Source organism: Electrona antarctica, assembly GCF_951216825.1.
Source record: "Electrona antarctica genome assembly, chromosome: 8".
NCBI classification, from domain to species: Eukaryota; Metazoa; Chordata; class Actinopteri; order Myctophiformes; family Myctophidae; genus Electrona; species Electrona antarctica.
Genome location: NC_136789.1, coordinates 26,143,289 through 26,155,454, shown reverse-complemented (window position 1 = coordinate 26,155,454; position 12,166 = coordinate 26,143,289). Strand labels below are relative to the sequence as shown.

Sequence of the window (12,166 nt, the reverse complement as noted above, 5' to 3'; positions counted from 1 at the left end):
GCCATTAACAGAGGCGATACTATCTGTGCTAATAGTGGTGTCGTTTAGTCGGTTACAAGACACGATACGATACGATATTGCTTTAGCAAAGTGCTACTTCTTAATTCCATGGCGGTGGATTTGCTTGTAAATTGTACTACTACTGTATTTGACGAACCATTAGCTAGCTACATAATAACATGACACACTCGACCTCTATCTGTCGATGAAAAGCGTCCAGCCATTGTGTTATTGTTTGTGTTTGTGACAAATATGGGGGACCTACAGATATTTACCAGTACACTGACTGTTAATAACTGCTCAATAAACAATCTACACAGCGAGCAGTCATCTGTTAATCCCGAGATTATACAAATGAAACGGTAAAGGTTCATTTGGTTCCATTTGTACATTCCCAGAGTTACGTGTTAAGTGTATACATTAATTGCTATGTTTAACCACACTATGACATATAGTTTACTAAATCACACACAGTATGTGAGTCTGTGTGTCTTTTACTTAAAGGTTATTGTTAGTTTATTCAGTGTGTTCCTCTGTTGGCTGCTCCTAACGTTTTTTCTTTGTTCTATCCAACTAGACACAGGGACAAGGATGCAGACTTTCTGGTCCTATGTAAGAGCCTTCGGGTGACAGACACGGTGTGTGATCGAGCCTGGACGTTGTGGAAGGCTGTTCAAGAATCCATGGATGATGCTCCCGTATGTATCCGTCTCCAATTTAGTACATCTGGGTTTACAAACTATACATATACACACAGCAGTAAACCCATGTTGACAATAGTCACGGGTCCAGATGTTACTGTATATGTGAGGTGGAATATGTATAAACCAGTGGCTCCCAAACCTTTTCACGTCAAGCACCCCCAAATTGACACTAATTAGCCTGCGGACCCCCATTTGAAAAGATATGCCAGGGACCCCCATAAGAGATGATTTTTAATTTTTTAAAGCAGTGATTTTCAACCCGTTTAATTTCAAGGACGCCCAGTTTGACATTCATTAGTCTACGGACCCACATTTAATGGCATTTCTATCTCTGGGACCCCCAATTATTATTGTAAAATCAATGTTAATTTAACTCTGTACGGGTCCATTTGGTTCCATTTGTACACTCAGTGTTACAGAACCTCAAGGGTCCATTTGGTTCCAAACTATCATTTAGCTGGGGACCCCCTGGAACTCCCTCAAGGACCCCTGGGGGTCCCCGGACCCCACGTTACGAACCACTGGTATAAACCACTAAAACAAAGCAATACAGTGTTATTGCCTTAGTACTTATTTCTGTGCCATGCGTCTCAAAGTGCTGCTCGTGGCATCTGTTTGAACTTAAGCCCAACCTTTTATCTGAATTTGTTTTTTGATTGAGAATGTAGGCTCAATGCCCAGGTAAAGGTGGATTGGTGAAAATTGCATTGTTACATATTGGGTACATGACTGTTATAACAGTCAAATGTATTAAATGTTTATGTTGTTCCAAATCATAATAATATCTGAACTTAATCATATAAGAACTTGAATATCGCTATCAGTTTGTTTGGCACTAGCCTATGAGCCAGGCCTTCACATAGTTGGCCTGGATGGCCAGACTATCTATCACTGCATATTAGTCTGGAATCTCTGTGTGGAATTCATCAGATTTGTCTGTTTCCAGGCTAGCACATGGTCGCAGTGTTACTAGAAATTGTTTTGTTTTGAACCTTATAGATTTGATTATGTTTTTTTCCCCTCAATCTGTCGATATAGGACATGCAAAGACGGCTCTGGGGCGCATGCCTGTATGTGACCGTGACAGACCTTGATGTTGCCAGTTTTACGGTAACACAGATTCAGAAAGCTGTAGATCTGAAGTAAGTATAATAATGCATTAATTACTGGGGTGGGAATAGGACTGCATAACTTGTAGGTCTATGTAATTGGCAGAGAGATATTGATTTTTTTGATTTTTTTTGTAGTTTGAAGCAGTTCCTGGATTTGGTGAAGAAACTGGATGTGAACGTGGATACTATAAGCACCCAAGTTAATTCAGTACTGACCCGCCTGGAGAAGAAGTATGATGTGACACTGGCTCTCTACCAGAGGTTTACCAAGTGAGTGACAGCGTAGGAACAGCACAGTATAATGGCTTAAATAATCCACTGTTTGACACTTCACTTCTCATTGACCATTTTCACAGATGGCAGACATTTTGCTCTTAATAACCTCCCTGTCAGGGGGAGAATAAAGGCTAACAGTTGTATTCCTGTGCATTTATAATTTTTGGTTATGACCATGAGTTATTCATTAATCATTACCTTTTGTTTTTGTTCCAGAATAAGCAAGAATATATTTAATGTGGGTTCTGATGGCAAGTAAGTTAAAGAATATTGTATCTCATAATTGATGCATTCTTCCTTCAACTGTGTCTTTGTCGTCTCACTTGTGATAATTCGTGTTGCACAATCAAAGATGTGAAGATAATGTTTGATTAATAGCTCAATGTGTTGTGTTTAAGGGAAAAAGAGACCATCGAGAACATTTGGACAATGTTTCTGTTAGCGAAAGGTGGGTTAACCTTTATTACAGATAATCAAAAACACATTTCAAAGAATGAAAACCACTAGGATGAGGAACCGTGAACATGCTCTAGGAACAGCACATTGAAATTAAGCGGTTATGTCCTTGTGTTGAGTATTGCCGTTAGACTATTCACATCTTGCATCTATGCCATCTACAGGACGGGTTCTGCAGATGGAAGATGACTTGGTCATATCGTTCCAACTACTGTTGTGCGTTCTGGAGTTCTTCATCAAGCGCTGCTCTCCAGGCCTCTTGCAGCCACTCTACCGTAAGCCTCAGTCTCATGCTCACTCTTTTCTTGTGTGAATGGAGGAAATCATGTTTGTGGATAAAAGTATTTAATACAGGCTTACTGTGTGTTTTCTTTTAGAATCAGCCATCAACAAAGCTCCGAGCCCCCCAACACGAACATCTCGCCGCAGTCTGAGTAAGGCCAAGTCGCGTCCTCCAGAGCCAGAGCTGGATGTGCAGCTGCTTGAAACCCTGTGCAAAGACAACGACTGCAACATGGAAGAGGTCTGTGCTCAGCTCCCTTTACATTACTTATTCAAAGTCAAAGTCGAACGATTAGTCACACACGTTACCGCAGTGAAATCTGTTCTCCGCATTTGACCCATCTCTTGGAGCGGTGAGCCGCAGCGTGCGCCGCGCTCGGGAATCATTAGTGTGTTTGACCCCCAATCCAACCCATTTGAGTGCCAAACCGGGAGGGATTTGGGTCCCATTTTTACAGACTTTGGTATGACCCGGCCGGGGATCGAACCCCCGGCCTCCCAGTTTCAGGGCGGACACTCTAACCACAAGGCCACTTTTCATTCTCACTAGTCACTACAAAGTATTACATTCATTATTAATTACTGTGGATGTATGGACTACATCATGTATCTATCATGTCCTACATGTTTATGTCTAATGTCTTATGATATTTCATGTGTACCTGATGTTGTTTTCAATATTCTGATTGTAAAGTGTGTCTAAAGACAAATAAAGCTCTGAGTATCTCATTTCATCATATCTAGTCTTGCAAACAAAATACAATATTGTCTCACTCTGTGTCTGTTTCAATGTCACTTTTCAGGTGAGAAATGTGTACCAGACCAGCTTCTCTGCTTTCTTGGAGTCAGTGGACATCTCAAGATCCCAGGATCTGCCTCAGGTAGGGTTAGCATGTCACATCAACTGTAAATGGCAAATGGTGCATTTTTATAGCGCTTTTGGAATGTAATGCACAGATTGTGCATTACATTCACCCATTCACACGCACATCCATATGATGGCGGCGGTAACCATGCAAGGCACCAACCTGCACATCGGTGATCAGGGGGAGCCCGGGATCAAACTAGGAACATAGTTTGATCCCTTCCGGCCGCTGTACCGGTCACTATCCCCCTGAGCCGCTCTTCGCTTCGATAGTGTTTGTAGTATGTATGTCCAAAGCGGTTGCTTTTCTGGAAAAGGGGAAAAAATAACCTGTGTTCCAGACAGTATATTCAATATAGTTATTATTTAGTCACAATTCTGCGGCTACTTTTGTACACTGTAGTATGGGGGAAAATATGGAAATATGGAGATACAAGGATTCTGCCCGTCAGCAACGATATGTATTATCAGCTCACAGAGCCTTTACATACAGAACAAAAGCATATTGCAGTCATATCTTAGATGCCACACTTATACTCTATATTGCACTTAAATCCATCCCTTTTCCATGTACTGTATACACCGAGACCTTTCATGGTATGTTTGGTCATAAAATATTCTTGAAATGTCATGGGGAAAGTCATGGAAATCCATGTCAAAATGTGTATTAACCCGGAAATTCCCAATATTACCCATTTTACTTGCATAGTCTGGTAGGCATACTAGTAAAGCTAGCTCACCACCGTGCCGACGTCTGCCGCGGAATGCACTGGAAATCGTCTATTACGGACCGATTGCCGACAAACCGCTGTAGATGGTGCCTTCGGGTCGGGGCTTGTAGGATAGCGTTGAACACCGACCGAACATGCTCAGTCGATAACCGCAAAACAAAAGGGTCATTTTTGAGGGGCGCCAGGCCCTCCAATATAACAGCTTTAATGTTTGTGTTGTGTTGTGGGAAATATGAAGACTCAAATCTATTTAGTATATTCCATGCTAGTCTGTCTGGTCGTGTCTGTGAGCAACGTTACCTTGGCCTGAAAGCCTGTCTTAATCCAATCAACCATTTGATCAAGCTGTATGTAAATGACCATGTCACACCTATTGTTTGTTATGAGACCCTGCTGGGCCTGAATAGGTATCACTAGGTAGTTCCTGTCTCAGGAGGGGGGCGACAGTCAGGGCGTCGTCTGTATTGTATTGTACCTTTGTGAAGGTCATGTTTATCTGTGGACCTGCTTCTGGGGTATAAGAGAGGACCTACGGAGAAGCTGAGGAAGGCTAGTGGGATGGAGACGACGAGAGAGAGATGGACTGAGAGAAAGTTTGAGTGATACTAAGCCTGCTAGACTGAGAGATGTTGTTTTGCTTGTTGCTGTTCTTCTGAATAAACTTCTAAGATATACATTCACCCGGATGGACATATATTATTTCCATAACAGTTGTCTGAACAAACATTAAAAATGCCATTGACAATGAACGGAGAATTTACGTCATGTGTGTCTGAGCAAATCGGCATATGTATGCGAAGGCCCGATCTCCTTTCATCTTCAAGACTGTTTGTGATATTTATTGGAACTCATACAGGATACTGTGAAATTGGAAGCAAGCACCGTAGAGACCTGATCATTTATTTTCTGTTAAATAGCTGGAGAGTTGAGTTGGGAGACCCCTGTTGGCAGAATGTTTAAGTGTCTTGACAGCTGTGCAGTGTTCTTTTAGTTCATCTTCTATATTTGCTTTCTGTGCATGGTGTTAGGAAAGGGTTTTGTTGAGCACACAGAGTAGAAAGTATCACACAGAGGTGTATAATTGCATGTAAAACCACCTGAGACAGGATGTGGGTGTTTGCTTCAAATTGACATACTTATCTGAAGAAGGATAATGGTACATATTTTATAATGCTAGCATTACTGTAGTTGCCAGGTAACAGACTGGGCATTTTGCAAGTGTTTCACGCCAGCTGGTGGCTAAATAATTATTTGTTCTGGTTGTTATTGGCTTAATGGGTGGACAGGATAAAGAATATGTTTCATAAAAGTCTATTTGTATTGTTTTATTGTGCTAACCTGACTCCTTATCTATTTATTGTCTACTGTCATATTGCATATTGTTTTGATACATTTGGAGTAACTTGTTGACTTTGCTTTGGTGGCCAGGCCTTCATTTCCAGGCCCGTTGAGAACTCAACAACATTTGTACCATGCTCATTGCTCAATGCCATTGAATGTTGTTCTTATTCACATTACAAAAAGACACCCACAGACTACACTCAGTACACTGTCTACTCTCCACCACAGAAATATTAATTGCAGACGAAAATGGAGGTGTTTAACCCATTCAGGCCTGACGTCGAAATTTAAAAAAAAAAAGTTTTCTAAATCATGACAATTTTCGGAAAGATTTGAGGCACATTTTAACGATTTTTCAAAAATAGCAGACCTACAAGTTCATAGCGCGCCACTCGGTGGCGCGCTATGAGCTTGTAGATCTGCTATTTTTCAATAGCTAAATTATAACAATGTTTAAAACACCAAAAGGGGTTCCCGCCCAAAATGGGTTAATGGTTAATGTGGTTAAACGCTAACGTGACATGGATGCGTTCCAGGTCTCAATGGATTAATAATAGATGCAAACTAATGTGGGATTTATGGAAACAATTCCATATTAGAATTGCAGAAATGACACATTTTTTGATTAAGGTATTTTTTTTAAATATTTAATCGTAATGAATAGTGAAAATGTGGCCCCTTCCCTAGGCCAGTGACCTCAACATGCAGTACGAGGAGCACTACCTCAAGAGCAGAGACTTTGACGGGCGGCTATTCCTGGACGGAGATGAAACTCTTCTTTCTCCTAAAATAGAAATGTAAGTGCATCAGTTCCTCAGTATTCTGATACATTTCTTCTCATTGTAGGCCTTTGTTGATTTGTGCTTTTTCTTACAGTATGTTTCTAACATTTCTAAATAATTGTTTTACAAAAACAAAAACACACACACACACATCCAGGATGCAGGTGGAGAGAACGCCAAAGAAGAACAACCTTGAGGAGGAAGTGATCATTCCACCCCAGACACCGGTTAGGTGAGCACCCCCTCGAATTGTTTTGGATTCTACAAATGCATTTTGTGTTCAAACACAAAGATTTATGTAGGCTAATACATTTGTGCACAGTATGAGCACAGGGTGATATATGTCTATACAAGTATATGCTATACCTTAGAATAGACCTATTTGACAGAACGAGCGTCAACGAGCACTAGCTGAAAACACACACAAACACACGCGCGCGCACACACACACACACACTACACACTGCAGGAGTCTGTCTAATTTCTCTCCAAAAGCCCTTGAATATGATAGAATATAATTTAGGATTACTGTCATTATGATAATCTAGCACTTTTTTATATTGCACACATCATACCTGTAATTTTCTCTCTTTAAAAAAAGAGCCACTAGGGGGCGCTCCGCGGGCCGCCAGTTGAATAGCCCTGTAATACATACAGTAGACAAATCTGTACTGGAATGTTTATTCTTATGTGGACCCCAGGAAGACTAGCTGGTTGCTATGTCACCAGCTAATGGGGATTAATAAATCAAATCAAATATCTACATGTACTTACCTGTACTTACCCCTTACACATGTTGTGTGTAAGGCATCCTCAAATGTGCTTTTTTCAGTGTATGGACCACAGTCTGAAATGTATTGCATACTGTATGTCTGATCCTGTCCTCCTGTTATCATACTGTATGTCTGATCCTGTCCTCCTGTTATCATACTGTATGTCTGATCCTGTCCTCCTGTTATCATACTGTATGTCTGATCCTGTCCTCCTGTTATCATACTGTATGTCTGATCCTGTCCTCCTGTTATCATACTGTATGTCTGATCCTGTCCTCCTGTTATCATACTGTATGTCTGATCCTGTCCTCCTGTTATCATACTGTATGTCTGATCCTGTCCTCCTGTTATCATACTGTATGTCTGATCCTGTCCTCCTGTTATCATACTGTATGTCTGATCCTGTCCTCCTGTTATCATACTGTATGTCTGATCCTGTCCTCCTGTTATCATACTGTATGTCTGATCCTGTCCTCCTGTTATCATACTGTATGTCTGATCCTGTCCTCCTGTTATCATACTGTATGTCTGATCCTGTCCTCCTGTTATCATACTGTATGTCTGATCCTGTCCTCCTGTTATCATACTGTATGTCTGATCCTGTCCTCCTGTTATCATACTGTATGTCTGATCCTGTCCTCCTGTTATCATACTGTATGTCTGATCCTGTCCTCCTGTTATCATACTGTATGTCTGATCCTGTCCTCCTGTTATCATACTGTATGTCTGATCCTGTCCTCCTGTTATCATACTGTATGTCTGATCCTGTCCTCCTGTTATCATACTGTATGTCTGATCCTGTCCTCCTGTTATCATACTGTATGTCTGATCCTGTCCTCCTGTTATCATACTGTATGTCTGATCCTGCCCTCCTGTTATCATACTGTATGTCTGATCCTGCCCTCCTGTTATCATACTGTATGTCTGATCCTGTCCTCCTGTTATCATACTGTATGTCTGATCCTGTCCTCCTGTTATCATACTGTATGTCTGATCCTGTCCTCCTGTTATCATACTGTATGTCTGATCCTGTCCTCCTGTTATCATACTGTATGTCTGATCCTGTCCTCCTGTTATCATACTGTATGTCTGATCCTGTCCTCCTGTTATCAGAGCCGCCATGAACTCCATCCAGCAGTTGAGGGTGGATCTCACCTCCAGTGGGGACCAACCTTCTGCTAACCTCGCTATGTATTTCAAAGTGGGTGTCCATAGTTTGGCAACATTTCTATAGATATATATATAGTCCCACAATACACAACTTGTGTTTTGTCATAACGGCCTTTGACCTCCTACTATTCCCCTTCTCTCCATGATCAGAACTGCACGGTGGATCCCACGGAGGAGGTGCTGAACCGAGTGGAGACACTTGGCCAGCTGTTTGGCCAGAGGTTTGCACAGGCAGTCGGCCCACGTTGTGTGATTTTGGGCAAACAGGTACCAGTTAATACTCTCAAACACACAATGATGATGTGCTTGTGAATGCAAGAGTAGCAACACTAAAGTCTATTATATATTGTTCTACCTTTTTCAGAGATTTACCCTTGGCGTGTGCCTGTATTACAGAGTCATGGAGTCGATGCTTAAATCGGTAAGTTTAATTAAAGATTACAATGTGTGTATTTCTTTCCACTGGTGGTCCGTGAAGGTATTGCAGGTGACCTATGACGTGTAGATATTGTCAGTTAGTCGGAAGTCGGTCGAGGAATTCAGAAAGAAAATCTCAAGAAGGGGAAGTGTGCCGGATTGTCTAATCTAATTCATCATTAGGAAATGTGGCAATGCATGTCTGCTTACATAAGATAGAAATCGGTAAAAAATGGCACAAAATGCCTTCTTCATCACTCTGGAGAAGGGATTTTGTGACGAAACGTTGGTCATCTTAAAATAAAGGTTTGTTGCATCGTGACTATGAGTTGTGCGACCTCTCCTTTTTAATAATAGGCAAACCCCTTTTTTAGTAATGTAGGAAATTGAAGATTTGTTTTTATCGCCCACTAGCTGGTGCACTAAATGACCTGGTGATGTATGATGATGACACATTACTGGGAAGTCGGATATCAATAACTTACTACAGAAAAGGGAATTAGAATTTCAATGGAAAGTGCAAAGGCCTACCGCGGATTGACTGGTTGGGTCACCATTATTAGCAAACGTGCCCATATAATCATGCAATCACATGTGTCCCCAGGGTGGTGGTCCCCAGGTTGATTCTTAGTCGGGGTGGTGGTCCCCAGGTTGATTCTTAGTCAGGGTGGTGGTCCCCAGGTTGATTCTTAGTCAGGGTTTCGTGCAACAATTTAAATCAAGCCCTAACAGTCATTCAATCGCAATCTTTTTCTCATGGACTGCATAGCAAGTGTTACCAAAGCACTAATCTTAGTCCATATCCCCGCCCAACACAACAGTGGTCCCCAGGTTGAATCTAATCTTAGTCCATATCCCCGCCCAACACAACAGTGGTCCCCAGGTTGAATCTAATCTTAGTCCATATCCCCGCCCAACACAACAGTGGTCCCCAGGTTGAATCTAATCTTAGTCCATATCCCCGCCCAACACAACAGTGGTCCCCAGGTTGAATCTAATCTTAGTCCATATCCCCGCCCAACACAACAGTGGTCCCCAGGTTGAATCTTCTTTGGAGGTGGTGGTGGTTCCTTGGTCACAATCAGTTGAAAACCCCTGAAATAGATCAACGCATAATTGAATTGCTACATGTTGTCATTTCAGAATAGTAAAAGTTTTCTTCACATGACCATTTTTTTTATTCTATAGGAGGAAAAAAGATTGTCGGTGCAAAATTTCAGGTATGTGTCCTCAAGTTTCATTAAAAAAAAGCATGACGGTTTTAATCAATTGCTGTTCACATGTGATAGAAGGGAATGCGTACAAGCCTCTCTTTGGTTCTGATGTGTACTAGTGATGCATTCTTTACCTCGAGATGAAACCTGTGATTTCCGTTCCAGCAAACTACTCAACGACTCCACGTTCCACACCTCACTGTTGGCGTGTTCCTTGGAAGTGGTCATGGCAACCTATGAAGGTGGGCTCCCTAATAAATACTATTTCATAAAGCATGGCTCAATTTCTCCACTCTCAGAGTTAAATTGACACTGATTTTACAGTCAAGTTAGGTATCGGGTACGGTCGCCCCTAAACCATCTCGCCCCTCGATTCATTCCGCCGACCTCACGCCGAGCGCTCGGTGCCGTGGTTCTTGTATTCTTTATTTTGTTTTACTGAGAATAAGGTTAGAAATAAGTTTAGGGTTAGGCAAAGTTTTCCTGGGGTTAAGTTTAGGAATAAGGTTTAGGTTTAACCGTTTTTAGCATAATTTACTTTAGGAATAACAGGCCGCGCAGTTCTGCCGGCTGTACGCCCGGGGTGAGTTGGTAAAGGGGCGACTCGTTTGGTATTCTCAAGTTATGCCCTGTGTCCTTTTCTACTTTGTCACACGCAGCAAAATAATTGTGTCGATAAAATGGATACTATTTTCAGGGTATAATTTGTGTCAATTGCCCCTTATAAACAGGGAGCACGTTCAAGAGTGGGGGCTACAACCATGGGAGTAACGCTGACTCGGCGGAAATGGACCTGTGCTTCCCCTGGATCCTGGACGTGTTCAAGCTATCTGCATTCGACTTCTACAAAGTCATCGAGAGCTTCATCAAAGCTGATCCCAGCCTGCGCAAAGACATCGTCAAACATCTGGAGAGCTGTGAACACCTCATCATGGAGACCATTGCATGGAGAACGGTCAGTTTGTTTTCTTACGCAAAGCCACCATTGTATTGGCAACCATTTATTTTATAGCTTGTCAATCGGTGTGAAGAGCCAATGCATTCTCATTCTCATGCCCTGTTTGTAATATTTTGGTCGGTACTCGGTAGCAGTGACGCAAATAGGCTGCATCCTGCATCCTTAGACTCACTAAATTGAGAGGACGCAATCATGTCACCCTCCAGCCAGGGGTCCTGGGATGCAGTACTAGTGTACAGTTGTACACTAACGTCGTTGAAGTAGGACTTATAACATGTCCCTGGGACCCATCTAAATGTACAGTGTTTCCCAACATGTGTGCCGTTTGAAATGGCCAGGTGTGCCGTTTGAAATGGCCAGGTGTGCCGTTTGAAATGGCCAGGTGTGCCGTTTGAAATGGCCAGGTGTGCCGTTTGAAATGGCCAGGTGTGCCGTTTGATTTGAACAGAAGTAGCCTCGGTACCCAGGCTTATTTTCGTTTAACCCATTCAGGCCTGACGTCGAAATTTAAAAAAAAATGTTTTCTACATCATGACAATTTTCGGAAAGATTTGAGGCACATTTTAACGATTTTTCAAAAATAGCAGACCTACAAGCTCATAGCGCGCCACTCGGTGGCGCGCTAATTTAGCTATTTTTCAATAGCTAAAGGGGTTCCCGCCCCAAAATGGGTTAATGGTTAATGTGGTTAAACGCTAACGTGACATGGATGCGTTCCAGGTCTCAATGGATTAAATTGAAAACAAGTAACTCCGACCCTCTCCAGACAGCAATAGATACTGCAGGGCTCAGTGGGCTGCCATGCCATCCGTTGTCGCAATTTGCATCATTGTTGCCCATCCCCACCAGTATAACGACCCTCTGCCATAGAAATGCTAATGTGTGGCTTTGTTTACATGAGGAGATCACCTACTCGCCTGGCACGTACTGTATCAAAAAACACCGCTTGCCTCTGTGCATTCCTAACCTCGCGTCACCAGGCTTTCAGTGCGTTCCTGCTGGTGCGTTCACACGGGCAGTTGAAACGATGCAAAACGCGTTGTGAGTTGATCATGTGGAGCCTGCTTTTTGCTGGTGTCGATCTT

General features: G+C 42.3%; 1 protein-coding gene across 1 annotated transcript in view; it reads left to right on the top strand.

Annotated features, from left to right (window-relative positions):
* The window catches only part of rb1 (retinoblastoma 1), a 42,229-nt gene that overhangs the window by 1,632 nt on the left and 28,431 nt on the right, over window positions 1–12,166 (top strand). The window contains exons 3-18 of the mRNA XM_079507716.1: window positions 578–698; window positions 1,743–1,846; window positions 1,952–2,086; window positions 2,309–2,347; window positions 2,491–2,540; window positions 2,713–2,823; window positions 2,926–3,071; window positions 3,634–3,711; window positions 6,455–6,564; window positions 6,707–6,781; window positions 8,436–8,523; window positions 8,643–8,759; window positions 8,857–8,913; window positions 10,098–10,129; window positions 10,289–10,365; window positions 10,855–11,078. Of these exons, the coding sequence (XP_079363842.1) occupies window positions 578–698; window positions 1,743–1,846; window positions 1,952–2,086; window positions 2,309–2,347; window positions 2,491–2,540; window positions 2,713–2,823; window positions 2,926–3,071; window positions 3,634–3,711; window positions 6,455–6,564; window positions 6,707–6,781; window positions 8,436–8,523; window positions 8,643–8,759; window positions 8,857–8,913; window positions 10,098–10,129; window positions 10,289–10,365; window positions 10,855–11,078 (1,564 nt within the window). The remainder of the gene's footprint in view (window positions 1–577; window positions 699–1,742; window positions 1,847–1,951; window positions 2,087–2,308; window positions 2,348–2,490; window positions 2,541–2,712; window positions 2,824–2,925; window positions 3,072–3,633; window positions 3,712–6,454; window positions 6,565–6,706; window positions 6,782–8,435; window positions 8,524–8,642; window positions 8,760–8,856; window positions 8,914–10,097; window positions 10,130–10,288; window positions 10,366–10,854; window positions 11,079–12,166) is intronic.